Here is a 26,664-nt window from a genome sequence, read left to right on the forward strand (position 1 = left end):
GATTGATACGGCCTGCCATAGGGGTGACTTATAGGTTTCTATGTGCAGTGATTTAAGGTAGATATAGATAACCTATATCATAGTAAGGGGTCCATGCACCACCGTACCCAGGCTGCAGTAGCAGACCTGTGGTGTCATTTTGGAATGTTTCCCAGGGGTGGCATAATACAAGCTGCAGCCTCTGGTAGGCCTCTGGTGTACCTATGCCCTTAGTACCTAAGGTACTATATACTAGGTACTCACAAGGGTACCCCAGTAACCAAACTGCAGTGTACCTCAAGTACATGCAATCATTTTAAAGAGGAAGCAGCTAGGCTGGGGTCCTGATTAGCAGGGCACCAGCCAGGCTAAAGTCGAAAAACAGTGAAACACCAGCAAAAAGTGGAGGTAACCATAGTAAGAAGATCCTACTCTCCTACACATATTTTCAGACTTCCAAACAGGATTCCGTCTAAGAAGAGGCAGAGAATCTGTCCTCGTTGCAATCTGGGATGACCTGAAGAAAACAGTTGACCCCAACAGGGTTGCTGTGGTACTTCTCTTGGACCTCTCGGCTGTCTTTGACATGGTTAACCACGACACTCTGATAAAAAGGCTCTACGAAGTCGGCATAGAAACTGCTCTAGAATGGATCACATCCTACCTTCGCAACAGAAGTAATGTCATCTATACCCCCCTTTCTCATCCAAAACCGTACTTCACAAAAGCAGGGGCACCTAAAGGCTCTATCATCCTGCACATGCTTTTCAACAACTACGCGAAGTAATTACCGGCACTGCACAATCAATTTCACCTCATGTGCTATAACTATGCAGATTGGTCCTTAAACATGTGATCAAAACAATGAGATGTATATAGATTGGAATCAATGCTATGTTGTGGATGTCCAGATGGACAAACAATTTAATAATATAATAGAACCAATAACTTGGATAAAAAACAACATTCAAGTGGGAAACAGTACTGTATGCTATAGAGAACACATTAACAATTATATACAACACACAAGGACATTTCAGGCAAGGCAAATATTGCTTGTAGGCTATAGATCAAGTCGAGCTTAGAGTGAACAGACAATGCACTTTTTTCACAATGGATTAGCGTGCAAGCTGTTACATGAGGGTCAATGACGTTTCGATCCTATTAAGCAGTATTAGGATCATCATCAGTAAAATGAATATTGCATGCCTGATATAGGAAATTGCCTGTGGAAAAGGAAGAGAAAAGGTATTGGGGGAAAAAAGGGGAAGTAAAGAAGACAGCATTATGGTGGCCTGGTAGCAACGAATACATCCATGCCATGCTCATTAACATGTGTGCGGTATCAACAGTGTCAGGGGGCAGGTGTAAACCTTGCAATTGAGTGCTTCTACCTTATAACAGAGCCGTTATTATGTGGAGTGTGGATGGTGGTCGGATGCATGCTGGCCATGGCAAGTAGTGATGGACTGATGTTCTATAGCACTTGAGCTAGAAAATACCTGGAAGCATACATCTAGTTACAGATCTGGCAAGAGCCTATCCCGTAAAGGGCAATGCGTGGTCTGTTGCGGTAAAAGAATTGAAGTGCTTACGGATTGCAATCATGCATGAAAAAACAATTAATGTGAAATAAACACAAACCTCCTGAGGGTTAAGGAATATTATTCCTGGGGGGAGTCCATGGCTGATAGATCAAGGCATTAAAAATTAATCTGGGGGGGAAGAACAGTCAAAATTAAGTGGACCACTATTCTCTTAGGACAATTGAAGTGAAGGCCGGAGCGTAGCTCACCTTAAAACCAATGACGGTTTCGGCAATTACTACCAGCATGTGTCACTCTGTGCTGCGTCTCACTCAATGTGACAGCATGTCAAGGCACTAAGAAGAGAGTTAAATACAAGCGTTTAGGCGCTCAATGCTTAGGCTAGGTGGAAAAGGTGTAGATCGTGAATAACTACGTGTGGGAGCTCACCTTAAGTCAATAATTGCAAGTTCTCAATAGAACCACAACCTTGTACATGTAATATGTCTCAATGGAAACATCTTGTTAAATTAAGGGGCAATCGATCTCCTGCGGTATGACGATACACTGGGGAGAAAACTAAAACTAATAAGGAAAAAAGCCACCAACTAAAAATACTGCAAACAACAAAACCAATGATAGATCAAGGGGGTTTAAAAACACACCAATGCTTACCAGTTTACCGCAGAGATCCTCACAGGAGCATGCCGTGTGACTGTTCGAGCGTGAGCTTCCTGGGATTAAATGGGTATGTGAACCTGGAAGTGCAAATTGCGTCATGAGGCGCCATCTCGGGTGAGGGTATTGTAGAGTTGCCGCTCTAGTCGTTCACGCTACGTGATGAAGTAGCGTGAACGGCGGCTATTTTGGGATCGCGCTTCCCGAGCGCGATCATTCGGGTACCGGAGCTGTGTGAGGTGAACACGCTCGGCGCTCTGTGTGTGTGCATATTATTTAATAAATAACCTTGCTACTACCTACTAAGGCGTCTGCTCTTCCATGTATAAAGCTCATCTTTACAATGGCGACAAGGTAAACTGGAACACGACGAGGACCCACAGTGAAGAAATACTTGACCCCTGGGCATCTCCCCACAGTACTCCTACAGGTCAGAGAGGCAGATGAGCAGGCTGTGTCACTGCACAAGAAGGGGGACATGCAGGGAGAACACAGAGCGCGGCAGAAGCGGTTTATCCGGTGAGATCACATACTGGAAGTCGGACAGGGGCGCAAGGGGCACTACTGCGACGGACCAAGTGCCTGACGGACAGCTAGGTGTCTCAGGCGTCACATCCTGCTAGATCACCCGGCCAGACAGCAGTGCTGGTGGATCCAGGGGCCACAGACAGTGGTGAAAAGGAAGAGACCCAGCCCCGACCGGGCGGAGACGAAGAGAACAGCGCGCCGGGCAGCCCCAGAACCCAGAGGGTTGCGCCAAAAAGGCGGGAAACCATGTGCGCTCAATCATCCTCGGCGACTGCGCCAGTTCCATTCCTACCAAAACCAGGAGAGCCCCTAATGAAGTGGGAGGATTGGAAAGAATGCATCACCAATTACATTGAGGTCCTGGAGGATGAGAATGAAGAACCTTTCACGAGCGTCAGAAAAAGGAGAATTTTACTACATAACTTGTGCCCGGAGGGGATCAGAGTATTCAAGAATCTAGTACCCAAGCAGAGGCAATCGAGTGACGATGATGTGTACGCACACGCCCTAGAAGAACTCGATGAACATTACCGACCGGCGGTCTGCGTGTCCATAGACCGATACAATTTCCAACAGCGGAAGCAAGAGCAGGGCGAGTCTATCGATGATTATGTAGCGGCACTGAAGAAGTTGGCATCCACGTGCCAGTTTGGCGGACTCCATGATGACTTCATCAAGGATCAAATAGTGATGCATACTACAATGAAATCGGTACAGGATAAACTATGGTCGTGCGGGGACACCACGTTGAAAGAGGCGATTGCAATGGTGAAGAAGGCAGAATTGGCACACAGATGTGCGTATGCGGCGAAAAAGGAAATGGCGGCAAAGCCCATGGTCAACAGAATAGAGGACGAAGATCCGAAAGGCGGGAGCAGGTACACGAGCTCCAGCTACAAAGGACCCAACAAGTGGCAAGGGAAGCCAGGACCGCCAGGGAGGCAGGCAAAAGGGAGTAAGTCATCATGCTACCGATGCGGCAGCTGGAACCACGAGGCGAATGACAAAAGGTGCCCGGCCTTCCGGGCTAAGTGCATGTTCTGTGTAGTGATGGGACATTATGAAAAGGTTTGTCGGAAGAAATTTGTTGACATGGACCAGGAAGACGGGGAAGGAAGAGACCACGCGGAAGAAGATGAAATACTGTGCATCGAGGACCAAGTTTTGAGTGTGGGCGCTAGGAGATCGAACAAACCCGTGCTGGACATGTTGATAGGTGGCGTGATGATAAGTATCGTAGCGGACTCAGGCTCACCGTATACCTTGGTACAAAGGGCAGTGTGGACAGAGAAATTCATGCCCCGCCTAGGCCCACATCTAGAACCACCGGACATCAGACCGGTCACATACCTGGGAAACCGCATCCCCATAGCAGGGTACCGGCCCTTAACATTTGAGTTCAGGGGATGCAGCGCTGACTGCAAACTGTACGTGACGGAGAAAGGTCCATTGGTACTAGGCTGGATGGACCAGGGAAATTTAGGCATCAAGCTGGACCCTGGCGGAGCAGTGCAGGTACTACTGACGGAACCAGAACAGTGGCCAGACATGGAGAAATGGAAAAGAGACTTTCCCAAAGTATTCGGTGGTAGAGTGGGAACATTGGAGAAGTTTTCACACAAAATCCTCCTCAAGACAGATGCCACACCAGTGTCGCATAAAGTGAGGAATGTACCGATAGCCGTGAGGGAGGCGGTGCAACAAGAGCTGAGCGACTTGGAAAGAAATGGCATTATTGAACCCATCACATGTGCGGAGTGGCTGGCCCCCCTGGTGGTGGTGATGAAACCAAACGGCAAGGTCCGGCTATGCGTGGACCTACGCGAGCTAAACAAAAACATCGTAGTAGAGAAGTTTCCGCTGCCCCGCATCGAGGAAATGCTGGCGAAGACAGAGGGAAAGAAATGGTACTCCACCATCGACTTGACGTCGGCGTACCACCAGATAGCATTACACCCGGAGAGCAGGAGGTTGACATCGTTCATCACCCCTTTCGGATGCTACCAATTCTGCAGAATGCCATTTGGGCTAGCATCGGCAGCAGCGGTCTTCCAAAAGCTGATGCACCATCTCTTCAAGGACGTGGAAGGGGTCCAATACTTCCAAGACGACATTTTGGTCATGGGAAGCGATCAACGGGACCACGATGCCAAATTGACCAAGGTACTTAGAGTGCTTGAAGAAAAAGGGCTGACAGCTGAGTGGGAAAAATGCCACTTAGGCATGGCATCCGTCACCTACCTAGGGCACGAAATTGGAGAACGAGGGGTCACTCCAAAGAGGGAGAATGTTAAAGCAATTTGTGACGCTCTGCCGCCTGCTAGCAAAGAGGAAGTCAGGTCTTTCCTAGGCATGGCCGAGTATTATAGCAAATTCATACAGCATTTCGCATCCAAAACCCACCACATGCGGATGTTGACAAGAGAAAAGACGGCGTTTGCATGGTCAGAAGAAACTCAGAGAGAATTTGAAGGCGTCAAGAAGGATGTGACTCTAGCCATACCCCTCAGAGGGTATGACCCACAGGGGCGGACAGTGGTAACAACAGACGCCAGTGACAAAGGACTCGGCGCGGTCCTTATGCAAGACAGAGATGGAGGAGTGATGGAGACCCTCAGTTTGGCGTCCAGGGCCCTGACAGACACTGAGACGAAGTTCAGTGTTATTGAAAAGGAGATGCTGGCAGTGGTTTGGGCTTTGGGAAGATTTCGCCAGTTCCTGTGGGGTACAAGATTCCGGCTAAGAACAGACCACAAGCCTTTGGTGCGAGTCCTCACATCCAGTGGGCACGCGAGTGCCACCCCGAGAATAGCGAAAATGACTCTAAAATTGCTGGAGTATCGATATGATGTTGAGTACATCCCGGGCAGCAGGAACAAAGTCGCTGACTATTTGAGCAGGGTAGCAGCAATGGAAATAGCGGAGGAAGAAAAGGAAGAAGAGGATGAAATGGTGGCGTTGATGGAGAACCCAGAGAAGGTAATCAGCAACCAAGAATGGAAGGAAGCATATCTGGCGGATAAGAGCCTCCAAGAGGTGAAGGGGTACATCACAGGAGGATGGCCGGAAAAAAAACATCTGAGCGGGGACATGAGAAAATACTTTGAAGTGAGAGAGGAGCTCTCACTTGGCGACAAGGGAATCTTTATGTACCGAGGGGCCAAAGTGGTACCCCCAGAAGGACTCGTCCCCAGACTGTTAGCCATGCTACACGAAGGCCACTTAGGAATCGGGAAGACCAAACTGAGAACCAAACAAGGTTACTGGTGGCCAGGCATGGACACGCAAAAGGAACGACATGTAAGGGAGTGTAACCAATGCCAACAAGCCGATAAGACCATGACATCATTGAGGCCATCCATAGGAAAATTCGACACACCGAGAAATCCATGGGAAGAACTCTCCATTGACATTTTGGGACCCATCCTGGACGATCAAGGGTCCCCGAAATACCTATGTGTCCTAGTGGACCAATACTCGAAGTGGCCAGAGGTACATGTCAATGAAGAGATGGACACGGATACCATACTAAAGTTCCTTACCACCATCTTCCTCAGGGAAGGCATCCCCAATTGTATATTAAGTGACAACGGCCCGCAATTCACAAGTGGCTAAAGTTCATGGAAAGGAATGGAGTCTGCTCCAAACACATGTCCATATACCATCCGGCTGGGAATGGACAAGTAGAACGGTTCAACAGAGTCCTGATGGGCTCCATCCAAGCAGCCATCATGATGGGGAAGGACTGGGAGAAGGAAGTGCACCATATGATATGGGCATATCGCATCACCCCCACAGGAACGGGGTACAGTCCCTTCCAGATCCTTAGAGGAAGAGATCCATTCACAAAGGACAATATGGCGTGGAAAGACTAGACGGTGACCAGTAAGTGGTCTCCTGCGGTACTACAAGCAAACCTCAAAAGGGCCCAGAGAATATATTCTGAGCACTACAATAAGAGGAGGAATGTAAAGGACACACAGTTGGAAGAAGGAGATTGGGTGAGAGTCAAACTGGCCACACTTCAATGAAAAGGGGACAGTAAATACAGCAGGCCGCTCCAAGTTAGAGAAGTCCTTGGCCGAGCAGCTAGGTTGAGTGATGGGAATGTGTGGTCCCAGGATCGCATGGCTCGATGTAACAAAATAGTGCAATGGGCCCCGGAGGCACGAGAACCCGAAGTGATGGACCACGGCACATCGGGACATGATACAGACAAACAGGAAAGAGAAGGGGACAGCACAGAATGAGGATCGGAACCAGAAGGCGGAGGTACCCCACGTGCGAACATTTCAAGACGAGTAGAGGAAGAGCCAGTGGACAAGGGGAGAGTGTTGGGCCACAAAGATAAGGAGGCGGAGTCCATAAGCCAGGGAGAGAAGGAAGCTACATCTACTCCGGTAAGGTGCACCAGAGGTGGGCGTTTGGTGGTGAGACCCTCCAGATTCCGGGACTATGAAATGGGCGATGGGCTCTAAACCTCCCACAGACTGTGTTGCTTGTTTGGACAAAAAGGGGGAGATATGTAGAGTTGCCACTCTAGTCGTTCACGCTACGTGATGACGTAGAGTGAACGGCGGCCATTTTGGGATCGCGCTTCCCGAGCGCGATCATTCAGATGCCGGAGCTGTGTGAGGTGAACACGCTCGGCGCTCTGTGTGTGTGCATATTAATTAATAAATAACCTTGCTACCACCTACTAAGGTGTCTGCTCTTCCATGTATAAAGCTCATCTTTACAGGAATGGAAATAGAAAATAGACTGAAGAGAGAGAATAGAATGTCGATAGGAATTAAAAAAAAATGTTCAACAATTAAATCATGCCTGATGAAGAACAAAGGTACAAAATTGTCAAAAACCTTAGGTGGATGCGAGACGATTACATCTAGCCCCGAGAAAATGAGCAGGCAAAATGGAAATTGTAGTTATTTGCAGACAGTGCCGATGGCCATTATGTAACCAAGGGAAATAATGAAATTGAAGGTACACATTTGGGAAGGAACATTGGAAGGTAATGATAGATGTGAGACGATTGTTTACCAATGTATGGATCCCGGCATGCACAGTGAATATGGTAATAACACATAACGTGAGGCAAAATTGATAACATTACAGTAAGCAAAAGAATAGACAAAAGTGAGCAGAATGATACTAAGCAGCTTGACAGGAGTGTCCTTTTAAATTAGGTTAGTGCAGTCCTCATTCCTGTTGAGGCTACTTCTGATGCTATTGGTAAGGATGATCATTCTTAGTTCTTCTTTGTTGACAATTTTAGAAATGTCGCCTCCTCTGAATGGTTGTTTGATGACTTTTATCAATGTCCATTTGATGTCATCCTCATTATGCGCCATTTCAATGAAGTGTTCAACAAGCGGGGCATTTGGGGTTCTGCATCATACTCTACTCCTGTGCTGTCCAATCCTTAGTTTCACGTCTTTGTGGTCTGACCTTTGTCAATTTTTTGACACAGGCATACAAATAAGTAAATAACATTACAGGTGTTACAGTTAGAAAAGGAATTCAATTTAAAAGAGGGGTCGAGGCAGGTCTTACAGATGGTACTGCTGCCTGTACCAGATGGTCCTTTAGGTTTCTGTTTTTTTCTGAATGTGAAAAGTGGTTGTTCTACTGTGAGATTACCAGCATTCACGGTGGGCCAGTGCTTCAAGATGGACTTGCAGATAGCATTGGAAGTAGGAGAGAAAGGTCATTGGGGCCTAGAACCTCTGTTGCAAATGTATTCATCCCTCATGCCTCTTTAAGCACCCCTCTTCCCTCTTTTTGCACCCCTTTTGCCTGTTTCTGCAACTCTCTTGCCTTTTTATGGAGTCCTTTTGTCTCCTTCTGCACCTTTGTTGCTTCTTTCTGAACTTCTCTTGCCTCTTTCGGCACCCCTCTAGTCTCTGTCTGCATAGCTGTTCCTGTTCACTTTTTCTGCAGCCCTTTTGTCTGTTTCTGAAACTCTTGTGCTTCTTTCTGAGGTTTTCTTGTCTCCTTCTGACCACACGTGCCTCCTTCTGCACTTCTATTTCTTCCTTCCTCACCCTTCTTCCTTTTTCTGCACATCTATTGCCTCTTTCTGTGCCCCTCTTGCCTCTTGTGTTCCTCTTTTGCTTCTTCTGCACCCCTCTTCCCTCCTTAAGCATCTCTTTCGCTTCCTTCTGCTCTTCTCTTGCTTCTTTCCTCACCCTTCTTCCTTTTTCTGCAACTCTCTTGCCTCTTTCGGCACCTCTGTTGCTTCTTTCTGCACTTTGCTTGCGTCTTCTGCACTTCTATTGCCTTCTTAAGCACCTCTGTTGCTTCTTTCTGCTCTTCTCTTGCCTCTTTCCTTTTTTCTCGTTGTGCACTGTATTTGGTTCTTTTGCACCTGTTGCACATGTTTGCATCACTCTGGCCTCTTTATGTACCCTCTTCCTTCTTTCTGCACCTCACTTGCCTCTGTCTACATAGCTGTTCACTCTTTCTTTAGCCCTTTTGCCTGTTTCTGCAATTCTCTTGCCTCTTTCTGCAGTTCTCTTGCCTCTTTCTGCACCCCACTTGCCTCATTCTGCACTTATGTTGCTTTCTTCCACACCCTTCTTTCTTTTCCTGCACATCTCTTGCCTCTTTCTGTACCCCTCGTGCCTCTTTGTGAACCTCTTTCGCTTCATTTTTCTGCACTTCTTTCTCCTCTTTATGCACTTCTATTGCCTCGTTCTGCATCTTTCTTGCCTCTTTCTGCACCTCTGTTGGTTCATTCTGCACTGCTCTTGCTTCTTTCTGCACCTTGGTTGCAAATTTATGCATCTCTCTTGCCTCTTTCAGCACCCCGTTTCTATCTTTCTTCACCCCTTTTCCTGTTTCTGCAACTCTCTTGCCTCATTTTGTACTTTCTTTTGCCTCCTTCTGTACCTTTGTTACGTCTTTCTGTACTTCTTGTGCCTCTTTCAGCACCCCTCTAGCCCCTTTCAGCAACCTGTTGCTTCTTTTGCACTTCTCTTGCGTCTTTATGTACCTCTCTTGCTTCTTTCTGTTCCCATCTTGCCTCATTTTGTAATCTTCCTCCCTCTTTCTGCACCTCTCTTGCCTCTTTCTGTCCCCCTGTTGCATCTTTCTGTACTTCTTTTACCACTTTCTGTACCACTCCTGCTACTTTGTGCACCCATGTTGTCTCTGCATTCGTCTTCCCTCTTTCTGCATCTCTCTTGCTTCTTTCTGCACTTCTCTTGCTTTTTTCTGCATCTCTCTTGCTTCTTTATGCACCCTGTTACTCATTCCAAGCCTCCTCCTACTGCTATGAGCTTCAAAATAAAAGTCTAAATCCTTTCATCCTCTACACCTCCACTATTCTTTTCAATTCAAACAACAGAGTAGCATGCCCCCCACTCACATTAATTTCATATTTCACTATAGTAATTCACCACTCATTTTTTATAGGGTCCGGAATAGCCTGCTGCTCACCGAAAAAGCACTTCAACACTTTATCAGAGATAGAAAGCGCTATATAAATACATGTTTCCCTCTTTCTTCTATCCACTAACCTTCACAATCCAAATAACTGACTAACATATCCACCACTTAAAAAACATTCATATTTCAGTATACTAGTTAACAACTAATCCTTTATGGGTTCCGAAGTAGCGTGTTACTCCACGAAAAAAGGCTTAAACGCCTTGTCAGGGGTAGAAAGCGCTATAAAATATTGCAATTAAAAAACAATACAATTAAAGAATTGGTATTCAGGGAGGAGGTAGGTTCTCGCCTTTGTCTTCGTTTCTATGCTGTCAAGCTAGGCAGTGCAAGTTACAAAATGGCTATTTGGGTTTGGGCCTAATATTATGATTTGACTTATGCTAGTACCTTAACTAGGATTTACTTCTGGGAATGATAACTTAGATATTTGAATACATCTAAAAAATGTGAACTGGAGAAGCCTAGTTTGTATGTGTTTCTTTGACGTTCCTAGCTCAATATTTTACACTGAGTATTCTCCTAGCCCTGTACTTCAACCTCATGAATGTTAGTTGAGTTTGAGCATCAACAGTATCTTGTGTATCTCTGTGTTGTTGCTACATATATGTGTTGTGTCAAGGATTGGCCATTTGGAGGAATGGCTTTACAAGTACTAGCTCCAGGGGTCCAGAAATAACTGGTCAATATTTATCACCTGGACTGCCCTGTACCCATGAGTTTCACTAATCTAGCCAGGGTGTTTCATTATATCATCAGTGACATGCCCCACTTTCAATCTTCTTTTCTAACACTGTATCTTTCTGACAGATCAGCCATTCTTCAGTTCTCTCTTCACTCAGCGACAAGCTCCAGTTCCCATCCTTCCTACGAATGGTGCCTCCCTCTACATTCCAAAACATGGCCCTGGCACGACTGGTTGGGCACTTCCATTGTACTTGGGTGGGGATGGTCGTGTCCAATGATGAGTTGGGATTACAAGGGGGACAGGCAATAAGGAAAAGCATTGAAGACGGGGGAGGTTGTGTAGCATTCATGGAGCAGGTCAACCTTCAGTTCTCCAAGGAGAGAATCATCAGACTGGCTGAAATGATCAAGGGACACACAGTGAAGGTGGTCATTGTCCACAGCTCAGAGATGCATGCCAAGGCGCTACTGCAAACTCTTTACTCACTGAATGTGAGCAGCAAAGTCTGGATTTTCTCTGCCTCCTTTCAAATAGCATCTGAAGTCCTGGACAACCAGGCTTGGAAAATACTGAACGGATCTCTGGGCATTGCACCTTACACAGGTCAGATGTTGAATTTTGAAGAGTTTTTGCACAACTTAGTACCATCGAGGTATCCTAACGATATATTTATAAAACTCTTTTGGGAGAAAGCTTTCCATTGCTATTTCCAGAGGTCAATATGAGCACACATGTATCTGCTGAAGGACAGGAAAACAATCTGACACTTTTTTCAGTGGACGAGGCACTGGATAAAAATACAGTTCAGACCTTATTTGAACTGAATGATCTGTGCTACACTTACCAAGCTTACACCGCAGTGTATGCTTTTGCGCATGCACTGCACCATATAATGAGCTGCTTGCCAGGTCACGGCCCATTCCTGAATGGTTCTTGTGCTGACAATAATGATATACAACCCTGGCAGGTAACACGATCTTGTTTACTTGTGTGAGTTTGAGCAGTAATGTATTGTGTACCTGTCTATATCAGCATTGCACATGCACAACAAGCTGGAAATATTTGTTGTGGTAATTTTCACTGCATGCTTTGTAACCACAAATTCAAGAATGCAAGTTGGAAAAGCCTTTCTGACTTTGAAAATACCTTTTGAGGCTCATTGCTAATTAATATGCAGGTCATCTCTCCTAACTTTGATTCCTAATAAATTGTTTCAGTGGGTTGTGACCTCAATTGAGGTCATAAACCATTGATCAGTTACTGGTTGACAGGTTAGGTTGAATTTGAACATGTTCATGAGGGTCCATAAGTCATACAGGTGTCACTGACCCTATCTGCGGTAGTTGGAGTCACTTACCACTGACCTTGCCCTGTGATATTATAAAACTGGCCAAGTATACCCTATGGCATTTGACTCGCAGAGTAGCAGTCGCCGTCTTCTCAGAGTTAGTATGGGGGTAGAGATTCAGAACTCAACAATCACACGGTAGATGCAATATCAGAATGTCCAGCACAGCTTTTGTTGTTATGAAATGAGAAGTACTTGAATCACCTCCAAATCATAACATTTTTCATAAAGAAGGGGGTTGAACTACTGAGATGATCACTATGGAAAATATAGGAGTTACTACACAGGTAGTGGAAGGGCTTTGACATAGGATTAGAGCTGGCTCACTATTGCTAGAATGGAGTAGCTTCCCTGCAGTCTGTGTACCACAGGTTAGCCCCTACTCTTGAGTAGCCAGTTCTGTTGTGAAGTTTGAGGTATTAAAAAAAGTCCCACTAAACAGTTGTGTTTGGAAAGTTCAGTCAATGTTCTCAAGAGTTGCTGTTAACTGATCATTGATATGTTATGTTAATTTATTTTGTAATGCGCATAGCTACCCAACAAGGGTTTCCCAGCGCAAGCCATAACAGAAACTTGAAAACATCTGAATTAGCAGTGTTGATTAAGAAAACATGTTTTTAATTGCTTCCGAAAGTTGGGGAACAGCTTCTCCCTCCGCATCACAGCAGGTAAGGAATTCCACAAAGTAGGCCCAAGTAGAGAGAAGGAGCGACCTCCCATTCTCGTCAATTTGATCCTTTCAATTTCAAAGAGCTCTTCTGAAGAGGAGCGAAGCAGGTGTAAGGGACGGTAAGAGCGTACCATATCTTGTAAGTATTTAGGAGCAGAACCGATCTTAATTCTGAACACATAGCATAGGGCTTTAAATTTTATACGATGTTCTACCTTAAGCCAATGCAGTTCTCTCAGGGCATTTTCCGTGTTCGACATTCTGGGAAGTGTACGTAGCAATCTGGCTGCAGAATTTTGCACCACCTGAAGCTTACGCAATACATCTCTGTTAGACCCCAAAAAGAGAATGTTACGGTAATCCAGGCGAGACGTTACAAGTGCCTGGACTACTGTCTTTTGGGTATCAACAGGAATCATCCAAATAATTTTTTTTAACCATTTTAAGATGGTAAAACCGGTAGCTGCAATTTGTTCTGCCGGTTGTTTCATTGACAATTTGTTGTCAATAATAAAGCCTAGATTGCGGACCTGAGAAGAAGGCGTAGGTAAAGGTCCCATTTCAGCTGGCCAATGTTGAGGGCCCCAATGTTCAGAATTTTTCCCAAAGATAAGCACTTCCGTCTTTTCTCCGTTGAGCTTGAGCAAATTAAGTTGCATCCATGATGCAATATTGCGCAAGCCTAATTGCAGAGTAGAAGGGCCCTGTTTCCTATCAGCCGATAAAGAAAAGATGATTTGAGTATCATCGGTGCATGAAAATAATGCGAGCCCTGCCACTTCAGCAATCACTGCTAAGGGTTGCACATAAATGTTGAAAAAAAATGGGCTCAAAATTGAGCCCTGTGGCACTCCATACAGGGATGTGTGGGACTTTGAAGTGGCCCTAGTGGAAAACACCTGGAATGTTCGCTCTGATAAAAAGGAGAACAACCAGCCAAGCGTCGATCTAGAGATGACCAATGCCTTGGAAGATTTTATTAATACGGTGTGAGAAACCGTATCAAAGGCGGCACTTAGTTCTAATAATATAAGTGCCACTGTATCCCCATCGTCCAAACACTGACGTAGCATCTCAGTGACGCCTAGCAATGTGGTCTCTGTAGAAAACACTGCTCTGAATCCTGATTGTGAGGTGTGCAGAAATTGAGACGATTCCACAAACATAGATAGCTGGCCATTCACATGTTTCTCCAAGACCTTGGAAAAAGTCGGGAGCAGGGAAATGGGCCTAAAGTTAGACCGCATGGCAGGATCTGCGTTTGGCTTTTTTAACAATGGCAAAACCATTGCAAGTTTCCAGGCGGTTGGCATCTGTGCCTCCCTAAGAGAAGCGTTTAATAGCTTCATCACTACTCTTAGAGCGGGTTGTTCCATCTGTAGAAGCACTGTGGCTGGAAGCAGATCACACGGAGAACCCGATTTAATGCTTGCTAAAATTTTAAACAAGGAGACAGTGTCCAAGAGAACCCACTGCTCCAATTTTAGCAGAGAGACTTCTACCACGGTATGTACCCAAGCAATGTCAGGCAGAGCCGGGTTTGACACACAAATTCCACCTAATGTCTGATGGATTTGTTCAACTTTATTTATAAAGACGTTGGCAAGAGAGTCACATTGTGGTTCAACAAGAACAGGCGGACTGGGTTGAGTCCCTGAACCTGCCAACTTCTTGACCATGGAGAATAGGGTACGAGGACAATTTTTTGCCACCAGGATAGACGAGGAGACATAGTCAGCTCGTGCCTTTTTACATAAAGCATGATATTTTTTTAATGTGGCTTTATAGATATTTTTGGCCTCGGGGGCGTAATTCCTTCTCCAACTTCTTTCCATAGCTTTACACTTGCTTTTTTCAGTCTTTAGCTGCTCCGTAAACCAAGGGGCAGGAGGCCGGTGGTTATTACATTTTTTTGCCGTGGATGGAAGGCACACATTAGAAACGGAGGCAATACAATTATAAATACTATTCAATGAAGCTAGAGATATGGAGTTATAAGAAGGGGCATTATTTAACAATAACTGGTTGAATTTTACTATGTCCAATTTTCCCCAATTTCTGATAATTCGGGAAGGTCCGGATGTGGCATGCGCCCTCCTCGATAATTACACTATAATAAGGAGAGATAGAACTCTCAGGAAGGGTGCAGGGATTACGATTATTTATAAAAAGAGCTACTCATGTAAATTTGAGGACTTCCCACTGCAGGAGTGTGAAGCTGCCCTTTTTAAACTTATGCTCTCACCCCAACTCACTCTATCTGGGGCCTTGATTTATCGACCCCCAGGACCAGCTGGGTCTTGGGTGCCCCTGCTGTCACACTTGTTGGCTCCTTAGCTACTTAAATTAGCCAATTTTACCGTTTTAGGAGACAAATCTTCATTTGGAAAGCACGGATTGTCCAGCAAGTAGGGCGCTCATTGCTGATTTATCTGCATTGAATCTACCTCTTTGCAATGATGGCCCCACTCATATAGCTGGTCACTTTTTGGACCCTATTTTTTCTAACCTGTCTGACATTAACTGTCCGCCTGCACTGCCTTTGTGTTGGTCCGACCATTTCGTGGTTAAGTTCCAATATAATACCTTACTTAACCTGCCCCCACTGCTTCCCGAATCGATACTCAGAATCAGAATTTACTTTATTTGATTTCAATTAGGAGAAAACCATAAAAGTATATACGTGTCGTATAAATACATTTATCACAAATGATTCACAAATGTTTGATACTCACTCATGTGTGTGCAGTTGGTGCTTCTGCATGGGGTGAGCAGACATGCTTATGGTCACTGAGGCTCATCTCTGCAGTCTCTGCAGTACCTCCTCCTTCTCTCTGCCTTGGCTGACAGCGGCTCATGATGGGCACACAGCTACAGCACTTGTGCTGTGGATTCTATATCCTCCAGTCTTGGCACTGTGATGTAGTCTTCAGTTACGGTGAAGGTATTTTCACTATAGGTCCTTCGGATTCCACTGCGGCAGTCGAGGGATATAATGTGACTCCCCTGAATGGTGAACATCGGGTTCACACAGGTTATCTCTGGCACACTCCCTTAGGCAAGGTGGCTTTTATGGGCTGCTCCAATTCTGTACTTGGCAGCTGGACATCTCCTCCACAGGTAGCACGTACAGGACCATCATTTCTCTTTCTTCCTTCTCAGCAGGCAGGCACTCTCCAAGGTCTCAGGATCACAGACAGCCTGCTCCATCACATCTCATGCAACATCCCTTCACCTCTGGTAGACTGGCTGTTCCACAGACACCAGTATAGGTTCGCAGCAGATCTTTTGTGTGCTTTGCAGAGTGAATCAGTTCAGAACTGGAAATAAGTGGGATGATTTATGACTCACTTTTAAAAAGTTTCCACATAGGTGGCATGGCTCCACTATCTACGGTTCAGAAACTGGATTGGGTTAGATTCTTTCATAACATCTTCTTTCTGCAGTGTGTAAGGTAATGACTCTTACAGAAGGTCATGATAATGATGGTGCCAAGCAGGAAATGCCAACAGAAGCACAATAAGTGTAAAGCTCTGCATCTGATGAAAACATGCCAGTCCCTGCATAGAAGCCTTTCTCCCACTAACAACCCCATCTACTGGGAAACAGCCTTAACAACGTGGGCTGAGCCACAAGTACATTTATTCCACAAGCCGAACTCCTCTTGCTTTAACCACGCATATGCCTTAACCAGGCATGTGCAAGGGTAAGGCAGTGCAGGGTCTAGATACTGGAATGGAGGGGCAGCAAGAGGAAGGATTGGGAGAGGATGTGTTCAGGTAAGTAGGGGTAGTTTTTAGGGCTCAGGGGGAGTCAGAGTTGTTTGGGGTTTTAGGGCTCAGGGGGGCCAGGGTAGTTTTCAGGGGAAGGGGTCAATTTTTAAGGACTCAAGGCAGAGGGGCAGGCATTGGAATAGCTTTTAGGTCTCAGAGCAGGGCAGAGGGAAGGGAACGTTTTCCGTACTGGGGGATGTTTTATGCCTCAGGGCAGGAGGGGGCTGGGTCAGAGTAGTTTACAGGTGTAGGGGCCCATTTGTAAGGCTCAGGACATAGGTCTTGGGTGAGAGTAGTTTTTAGGGCATGGGCACAGTTTTTAGGGCTCAATGTGGGGACGGGATAAGGACAGTTTTCAGGGCTGGTGGCAGTTTTAGGCCTTAGGGTGGGGGGCTGGGCTGGGGGATTTTACAGGAGTGGGTGACAGTTTTTAGGGCTCAGGGTGGAAGGGCTGGGGTCAGGGTAGATTTTAGGGTCTGGGGTAAATATTTAAGGCTAAGGGCGAGGTAGGGGAAAAGGGACAGTTTTCAGGGCTGTGGGCAGGGGTGCGATCTTAGCCACACATGTCCCTTTACCAATCATGTCTTTTCCACAAAATTGTGTGGTAAAGGCATGTGATGGTTAATGCATGCGTGGTAAATACATGGTCGTGGTTGAGACCACATTGTTCACGCATAGGTTTTTGAAGCATGTGTTGTACCATCATAAAACCCCATCTACTGGCTCACCCCAATTCTACCACCAATATCCAAATGGAAGTGCTCAAGAAGAACTTATCAGCAACCCCTTGCTAAAGAAGTCACATTTAATTACTAGGAGCATCCCTGTCTCCATCCTGCTCTCTTCAGTGCCTGCATCCCTGTCTCCATCCTCCAGCTTGGGATTACAAGCAATACACTTCCACTGTCCGGGGAGACTGGATCAACACCTCCATCCCGTGTCATGTCATCATAATTATTTATTCAGTTTTTGAAAACCATAAAAGTACATTAAACAAAACGGCACAGACAAGACACAAATACATTTTGATATCCAGTCACAGTGTGAAAAGAACATTCCAGAAATCATAAATACCCATGCTATGATATGATAAAAGGAGTTATAAAACCCATAAGCATAGTACAAATGATGTATAAGAGTCTCAATCGTATAATGGGTGTATCAGCTCTCATATTGGTTACCATGGCAGTGTGTCAGAACCAGTGTGGAACACTCTAGGGAAGTGCCCTTTTTGACACAGTCCCCCCACTTTTTGCTAAGGTAGTGGATGTGATTTCAACTGGAAGTGCACTGGTTTCTGGCTAACCAGGACGACAGTGCCAGATCTCTTTCCCAAAAACTGTACAATTGTTTCCCCAATTGGCAATATGTTTATTACCCCTGTAAGTCCTTAATAAATAAATAGAACCCCTGATACCCAGGGCCAGAGGTAATGAAGAGGGTCCCTGGATAGCGAGCAGCCTGAATTGTGCCATCCTTAGAGACCCCGCACCAAGCTCATGCACACTGCAATTGCAGAATGTGTGTCATGGTGAAGATAAAAGTGAAAATACGGCGTAGAACACCACCTCGGTCCAATGCCTGAAGACACTGCTTGCAGTGTAGGTAAGTCACCCCTACTGCAGGCATTAGAGTCCTAAGACAGGGTGCACTATACTATATTGGAGGGCCTAACTGCATGAGCATATAGGCCCCTGTATTGGGCAGTTCAATTATGGCCAGTGCAAGGGAACAGGGAAGCCATTTTAAAATGAGCTGGATACTTGTAAATATGAGTCCCTCTGCTACGTGATAGCTTCAGTGAAAATAGGGATGTTTGGTATCAAACATCTTGCATTGATGAACAAACACTGAGTTCAATGTGTGGGATTTATAAATACATACACACAGAGGGTACCTTAGAGATGCCTCCTGAAAATATACCAGCTTCTGGTGTACTGACTGACTGGTTTTAGCCAGCTGGACACAAGAGACGTATTCCTGAACCCCAAGGGTGGGGGCCTTTGCACTCAGGATGCCAGAAACCAGGCCAGCTCTCGCATGGGGTGTTTCCACCCCCTCCCACAGGATAACCTGCAGATTTTCCTTCCAAGGCAGGGGAGCTTCAAAGCAGCCTATCCACCTTTGTTATGCAACTCTGGTTTCTCTCACAGAAGAGGATCCAACCCCCCTCTGTTCTGGAAACATTTGTTAGATTAACCGGTATGCCCACGTTACCCCTAAGGTGGGGCAGGTGATGTGGACCACTCTTTTGTGAATCTTGTCTTGGAGAGAATTAACCAACCAAGGTCAGGGTTATGCCCACTTCCTAACTGAAATGGTCATATGAGGGTGTAGTCACCCTGAAGGTAAGTAGCCCATTGGTTACTACCTGACACTCCCACTAAAGCCCCTAAATTCAGTATTTAGGTGGCACCCCCTCGGACCAAAACCATAGATTCTGCCAAGCTAAGAAGACAAAGGACTCCGAAGGGGCACAAACAGCAAGGAGAAGAGGGCATGTGACTGACCTGGTGCCAAACCTGCGAACCTGCCTTCTGACTCCAATCCCTGCACCAAAGTCATCTTGTCCTGCAGCTGTTCTCCAAGAACCCAGGAGGTCTGCCTGCCTTTCACCAAGAACCGGCAACTCCCTTGTATTGGTGGAACCAATCCCCTGTATGCTGCAGGTTGAAACGACATTCAAAGTGCTCACCGCTGGGACCTTCGAGGTGGTGGACCGTCAGCTAAGTGGTTAGAGCCCCTCCAAGAGTGGTAGCTGTCTCACACCAAATTTCCGAGCCCCTACTGCCTTCCTGATAACTTTCAGCTTGCGAGGTCAATTTATTCATCCTTTGCTGCAACCAAAGTTTGTTGGTAGCCAGTTCGGTCACCGCCCCTTTCAGTCTTCCCTCCAGCATGAGATCAATCCACAGCACCTGCGACTGACCCCAGAAATGACCCCACAACGCCATATCCTGCTTGATGGCGTTGACTGTGTGGCTGAAACCATCTTGGCACGACAGCCACTCCACTGACAGATTGACCTCTGCTCTGCAATGGTAGATAATAGAGATCAAAGCTAACTCCAAGTGCTATTTGGCATAAGTGTTGCAAAATCCAATGTACTTTAACCCTAACCGCGATGGCCTTTTGATTGACGGTCCTGCCCATCTCCCATTTGCCTGCAATGTAAAAACTGTTTGACTGTGATGCAGGTTACTGCTGCATACTCCACACAACGGTCCTGGCCGTCTCCCATTGCCTGCAATATTAAAACAGTTTGACAGTGAAGCAGATTACTGCTGTGTAGTCTACATTGAACATCACGGTAATACTTGACGCTGTTTAAACAACTTTATTCTGCACCTGATCAACTATAATTGAAAAACGTGCCTGATCATACTGATTTTAGTGCCTAAAAAATATATATATATATATATAAACATATTCGTTATTTCTTATGATTGGTGTGGCTCTCCGTCTTGAGTTGTGTTATCATTTATTGACTAGTGTGTGTAATTTCTGAATGCCTTGCACTCCTCTGTGTTAAGCCTAAGGCTGCTCGACCACACTACCCCCTAAAAGAGCGCTTTGGGATTGCATAGCCAGACCCTGATCGCTTATACGAGAGCCACTGGAGTCCTTACACAGTATATCGAGTTATCAATAAATCACATAAAGGCCCAGCTTCCTAAATACACCTAATCTCAAAAGGCCTACAGGCCAAAAGCAAGCAAATATTGATGTTGAAGGTGCACATCAATAATGGGTAGCACATACCCTAAATATAGAAATTAACTTGGCTTTGCATGGGTGTACAATATAGTACAAATAAGCAATCAGTACAAATGTAAATAATGTGGTGTGGTGAACCATGAATTGCACATGTACCTCCTCAAAAGGGAATACCTCAAAAAGCGGCCTGCAATGGCCAATCAAGTTAAATCAGCACTTTGACTCTAATGCGCCAAGAAAATGGTGGTACTTAGTAACTGCATAGACAACCAGTTCTATAGAAGTCTCTATGCTTAGGAGCCTAAGTTCTACAGAGTACTGCCTACACCCAAGCTGTCTACAGATCGGGATCATCTAGCTTTATCTCGGCTGTACATATCCGTAGCAGAAGAAGAAAAAGTGTGGTAGGATTTCTTCTGCTTGCAGGCACGCTGGGCAGACAGTATGCAATTCAGATTTGGATTTCCATTTGGAGCAGAAAGACAAAAGTGTTAGTGTGCCATGCCATAATCTAAGGTAGAATTGTCTGGCAACTGGTGACAGCATGTAGTCTAGGAATGGTTCAAACTCAATGTGCGGTTTGAAGTCAAGGAAATCACTGGTTAGGGTGCCTTGATTCCCATTCCTTGCATTCAAACCCTACATTAGCCCCAAGAACGCTTCCTTAATTTTGTCCCTGGATAATTGTGTCGCTCAGGCATTATCAGGCCAAAACTCACCAAGGCCAGTTGGGTCAAGTAGTCCTTTACATATTCTACCCACTTGATTTTACAAGATTTATCTAATGCCACTATTTCTTTGAAGGTGTTATAGTAGTCTTCTAGGGCTGGGATGTACTTTATCCTACATCAGTATATTAATGGTCTCAGCTGAGCTCCATGGCCCATTGGCCTAATGCCCATGTCCCCGCATAGCGGTAAGAGAAGTGTACATCTAGGAGGCTACCAAGGCTCTTAGGAAGTTATTTTCAGCTGACCCCATTGAGGTAAACTTATGAAGTACAATAATTCTGCCCGTAAAGAGTACTACCCTCTGCCTTGGTCCTGTATACTTTTGAGGCTTGTGAAACACTTCTAACTTTTGAGGACTTGTAGGGGCATATTAGCAAGGGCAATATCGCCGCTTTAGCGGGAATTTTTCCCGCTAAAGCGGCGATATTTTTAACGCCCTATTAGCAAGCTGTCACTAACAGCATTTAGCAACAGCTTTTAGGCGATAGCTACAGGTTTGGGGCCCGCTTTTCAAGTCAGCGATATTTATCGCTAATGACATGCAAAGTGGGGGTACCCAAACTGTTAGAGACTGAAAACAGTCGCTAACACAGCTATCGCCTATTAACAAGGCAGGCGAACCGATAAAATGAATCGCGCTAAGCACGATTATTACTATACACAAATGCCTGCTAAAAAGTTGACTTACCTGTATAGTCAATGGGGGGTGGATTATCAGATTAAGCCCCCATTGGCGTTAATGCGAGAATATCGCTGGATTTCCAGCAATATTCTCGCAGTTCGCCGCTATCGCTGGATATTTTAGCACAATGGAGAAAAACGTTGCTAATAGCATGTTTTCTCCGCTAAAATATCCAGCGATAGCCAGCGATAAAACAAAGTCGCTAACCACGTTTAGCGATAAATATCACTATTTCTTGCTAATAGGCCCCAGCTTAAGTTTGCAGAAGCTTTGGTGGGTTTGGTTCAAGCTACTTTATTTGACCTGGGATACCATGCTATGTTCCTGGTTAATTTAGTTCCCAGATAGTCAAGCTCAGGCACTTCATTTAAGGTAAGGGCTTTGCTTCAAGCATAATCATGCCTCTAAATTATCTATGGGGTTGACGTTCATGAATTTTGCAACCCTCTGTTGGCACAGAATTCCGCAAATCTATCCACCAGAATTTGCAAACCAGCCAGGGATTTAGACACCAAGAGGGTGTCATCTACAAAAAGAAGCAGAGGGATCCTCTGACCCACCACCCTAGGGGGCGTTGCTCTCCCTATCCTCCAAGTAGTCAACCACTCCATTGAGGTATAAAGAGAATAATGTTGGGTCGAGGACACATCTATCTGTTGTGTCAGTTCGCCCCTTTTGCCCTATCGAACTTGGGTATAGGTATCAGGGTGCAGTCATACAACGATATCCAGCAGCTCTGGAGGATATCATTTTTATTCAAGGCCTCCCATAATTTGCAGTGATGGACCAGGTCAAAGGTAGACTTAAGGTCCACAATCACTAGGTATAAATGTGCCTTCGGGAGGACGACTGTCTTCCAGTAGATGGTCAATAACCTAAAGACCTGGTCAAATGTGCCTACCTGCCTCCTAAACTCCACTTGCAGGTATAACAGGGATTGGTGTTCCTCCATCCAAAGATCCAATTTGTTCTAAGTCTGCCAACAAAAGACCTTTAAAACTATATCAATGAGACTTTTTTATGTAGTTCAAAGGGGAATCCCTTCAGCCCGTTTTCTGAACTGGGACAATTTTGGCTGCTTTTTAGCTGGGCTGGATGTCTGCAAAACGAATTATATGGTGTTAGATCATTATTATATGTATAGGCAAGAATAACCTCACGCCCCCCTGGACAATAACGGGCCCAGCACCTTTGCCTGCAACTATGGCCTCAATTGCCCACACAGTGCCAATTATATCAGTCATTAATGGGAATGTGGGGACCTGTGTCACAAGATTTGGGGGGGGGGTCAGGCTTCCACTGCCTTCATAGGTGTGGAGCCATAAAAGTCAGAGAAACGTTTGTGCCACATCTCAGGGTGGAAAGACTCTGCTAGGTGATTTGGGGCACGTTGGCCACCAAACACCAAAACTTCTTAGTATCCTTGGAGATAGCTGTCTCATAGATATCTACCTAGATATGCATGTCCCAGTAGTGGTGTGCTTTTTCTGAGCTCATTTGTATTGTTTCCTTCTAGCTCTGATAAGTTTGATATTGCCGCTCTCCAGGAATTTGCATTGCTTGACTTTTGTTCAGCTACAGTCTTTGCAGAACTAGGCAGGAGAAGGTTTAGTGACCCTATGGCTGTGCACTGTGGTGTCATTGGATACATTTACCCAGAGTGTTGTACAACTTTTTATGTGGCGATGAGACTGCTGAATTTATTTCTTGCAAAGACGTAAGACTGTCTAGATGAGTGGTGGCATTCAACAGGGTCCTGTTCATGTTGGTCCTAAACTCTGGCTGTAAAGCTATTCTGGCCCATTTTACCCTATGCTCATTATTAGAAGGGATCAGATCTGAGGCAAGTGATAATGGAATGTTCTCCGCATAGTTAATGAACAATGGACAACATTATGGTCACAATCATTCCTGGTAAGACCCTTCATGTCAAATACATTGTTTCAGAGTGGAAGGGCAATCAAGATACAGTTGATCCTATTGGAATAGTGCGGTTGATTAAATGGGTGGGTTACTTGTAGGGTGGATGGCGTATGGCCGTTACTCACCCTCAGACTATAGGAAAGCACAAAGGGCAGTAACTGGTAATCTGCACCTGCCCATTGCTTTGTAGGTGTAATTTTAAGAGAGGGAATACCCCAATTCTCTCCTTCTGCATCAGAAGGTGAGCAGCTATTGCTATAAAAAGGCTCATCAATGGTGTTAAAATCACCTGCAATGATTAGCGAACCAAGGACCATATTATCAAGAAAGGGCGATACATTATCTCCGCTTTTATCGGCAGGAAAATCCCGCTAAAGCGGCGATAATGGGCTTGATAATATGCCCTTGTGAATTCCCATAGAAGCCCAGGTTCTGGTGTTAACCTGGGCTTCTATGGGAATTCACAAGGGCATATTATCAAGCCCATTATCGCCGCTTTAGCGGAAGTTTCGTGCCTATAAAAGTGTCGATAATGTACTGCCCTTTCTTGATAATATGGCACAAGAGCGTCAAAGTGATCCCTGTGCACAACAAGCTGTTGTAGCGATAACGTCTCACCACCCCCTCTAACCTCACAGTTGTGTACGTTGTATAGGTGAAATGTACGAGAATCCTTCCCTGCAAGGGTATGCCTCACATGTCATGAGAGGCAAAAGTTTTGCATTAAGAGATGCTCATGCCCAAACAAAAGGCCACCGGAGAGACGGCCCTTCCCACAGTGACGTGTGGGAATAAAGTAGTGAACGGAGCCCAACCTATTGACAGGATCGAAGCTCCAAGGTTCTTGGAGAAGGCATATATCAAACTTGTCTGCAAAAGTCTCCCCAGTTCGGTCGACAAGCTTTTATCGCACACCTTGCACGTTCCGAAACAACATTTTGATTGTATTAGGGTTTTTGGGTAGATCTTTCTGGTTGGAATTCACAGGCACCAGGAGCAGATCAGTGCATGTTAGACCCAGCCATGATAGATCAGTTTCCAGCTGTGATCTCTCATTGGTACTGGGGTGCTCCCCTTCCCTGGTGGGTCCGGTGAGGCCCGCACTTTCTAGTCAATCCACCATGGAAGTGCCCAACTCCTTCGATGACATAGAAGATGAAGAACAGTGGGGGATTTGCAAGTTGATACAAGGGTGGGGGTTGACTTTGTACCCAATCCAAGCCTCGGAGAGGGGGAATCCTTAGACAATTCTGGGTCCAATGGACCTTCTACCAGAAATGCGGAATTCAGCTTTAACTTGATGTAATCAAATGTCCCTGATTGGACTTTTGTGTCATGCAATCTTCTACGTGTCATTTCAATATCAATGTTACAGCAAACAAATGATGGACAGAATGCTGACAATGCAAACATTCTCCCCCAATCAAAAGATCTGGGTTAAATCCTTCGTTCTTTTGCCCACTACGCCACCCCAGTTTGGACACAGGAATATGCAAATCAGTCTTGACCCTGTGCCCCATGGGAACAGTCCAGACTGAACTGCCAGGCCAGGTCCTCCCTGGACCAGAAAAAAGATCCTGGGACCGGTTTCAGGGTATGTCACCCTTCTTCAGCCAGGCCAGGTGAATCCTGGCCTGGTCTGGCCTGGTGAGCAAGGGGCCCACATCTGGGCACACCCATCCCACTTAGGGCGAAAAGTGTTACAGCAAACAAAAGATGGAAAGAAAGCTGACAATGCAAACATTCTCCCCAGTCAAAACATCTGGGTTAAATCCATCATTATTTTGCCCACTTTGCCACCCTAATTTGGAACCTCCCATATGCAAATCAGTCTTGACCCTGTGCAACATGGGAACAGTCCAGACCGAACTGTCAGGCCAGGTCCTCCTTGGACCGGAAACAAGCATCCTGGGACCGGTTTCAAGGTATGTCACCCTTCTTCAGCCAGGTTAGCTTGAATTCAGTGGCACAGTGAGCAAGGGACCCACAACTAGGCATACCCATCCCACTTAGCGCGAAAAGTGTTGCAGCAAACACATGATGGATGGAATGCTGACAATGCAAACATTCTCCCCCACTCAAAAGATCTGGGTTAAATCCATTGTTCTTTTGCCCACTACGCCCCCCAAAATCAATGACAATCTAAAATATATCTCTTGGCTTATAGAATATATACACTTACAATCAGCATGAAGTCCTGCTAACAGGCAACATAATGCAACATATACTCAACACATGCACACAGATGTCAGTGCAGGGCCTATGCATGCCACATGAGCAGAACTTTGGATGAGTGTGCCAGTAGACATCACACTCAGTTATGGGATCAGGATAATGGTCTGTCTCCATTCTGATGATTTAAACAATATGCCGTCACCACCGTGTGCTGTGCGTCTCTTAGGCACAGAGACAGGTGTGTCCTGGTACCAAGAGGATAAGCTGTTGGCACTCCCCCTTAATCAGGATCTGGGTCTCAGTGTCAATTTCAAGCCTAGGCCTGAGAGAGAACACATGATTTAGGGGCAAAAGAAAAGTATAGGTACCAGATTGACTTACCATTAGGTAACTCAGTGCAGGCATCCATCTACCATGCAGGGTACATTCCACTCTCCATTGCAACACTATCACAAAGGAACATATGCCTCTATGGTGCCAATTCCACTTTGAGATGTGTGTTACCAAATAGAAAATGTTACATTTTAAAGCAAATCTTACCATTTTACAGGACACAGACTGCTGCTAAAAAATGTTTCTAATTTGTAATGGTTGATGAACAGATGTCCCTTGCAGGCTACCTTCCTAGCATTCCCAGCCAACTGCAGAGGGTTGCAAATTCCAACCTATCTATTAATATTGCATCATGTCTTGCCATTTATATAACACGTTTTATCATTAAATGGTCTCTTTTTGCCGTCAGAGTTTAGATACTTTGTGTGGTTCTGTGATTTCTTGCTGATCGGAGTGACAATGGA

The 26,664-nt window shown here is 45.5% G+C and overlaps 1 protein-coding gene across 1 annotated transcript in view; it reads left to right on the top strand.

The window, feature by feature from the left end:
* Positions 1 to 6,917: 6,917 nt before the first annotated feature.
* LOC144774085 (extracellular calcium-sensing receptor-like) overlaps positions 6,918 to 26,664 on the top strand; it is an 86,219-nt gene continuing 66,472 nt past the window's right edge. Inside the window, exons 1-3 of the mRNA XM_078659112.1 lie at positions 6,918 to 6,983; positions 10,971 to 11,500; positions 13,727 to 13,853. Coding sequence (XP_078515238.1) covers positions 6,918 to 6,983; positions 10,971 to 11,500; positions 13,727 to 13,853 — 723 coding nt within the window. The remainder of the gene's footprint in view (positions 6,984 to 10,970; positions 11,501 to 13,726; positions 13,854 to 26,664) is intronic.

The sequence above is a fragment of the Lissotriton helveticus genome, chromosome 8, assembly GCF_964261635.1.
Source record: "Lissotriton helveticus chromosome 8, aLisHel1.1, whole genome shotgun sequence".
Lineage (NCBI taxonomy): Eukaryota > Metazoa > Chordata > Amphibia > Caudata > Salamandridae > Lissotriton > Lissotriton helveticus.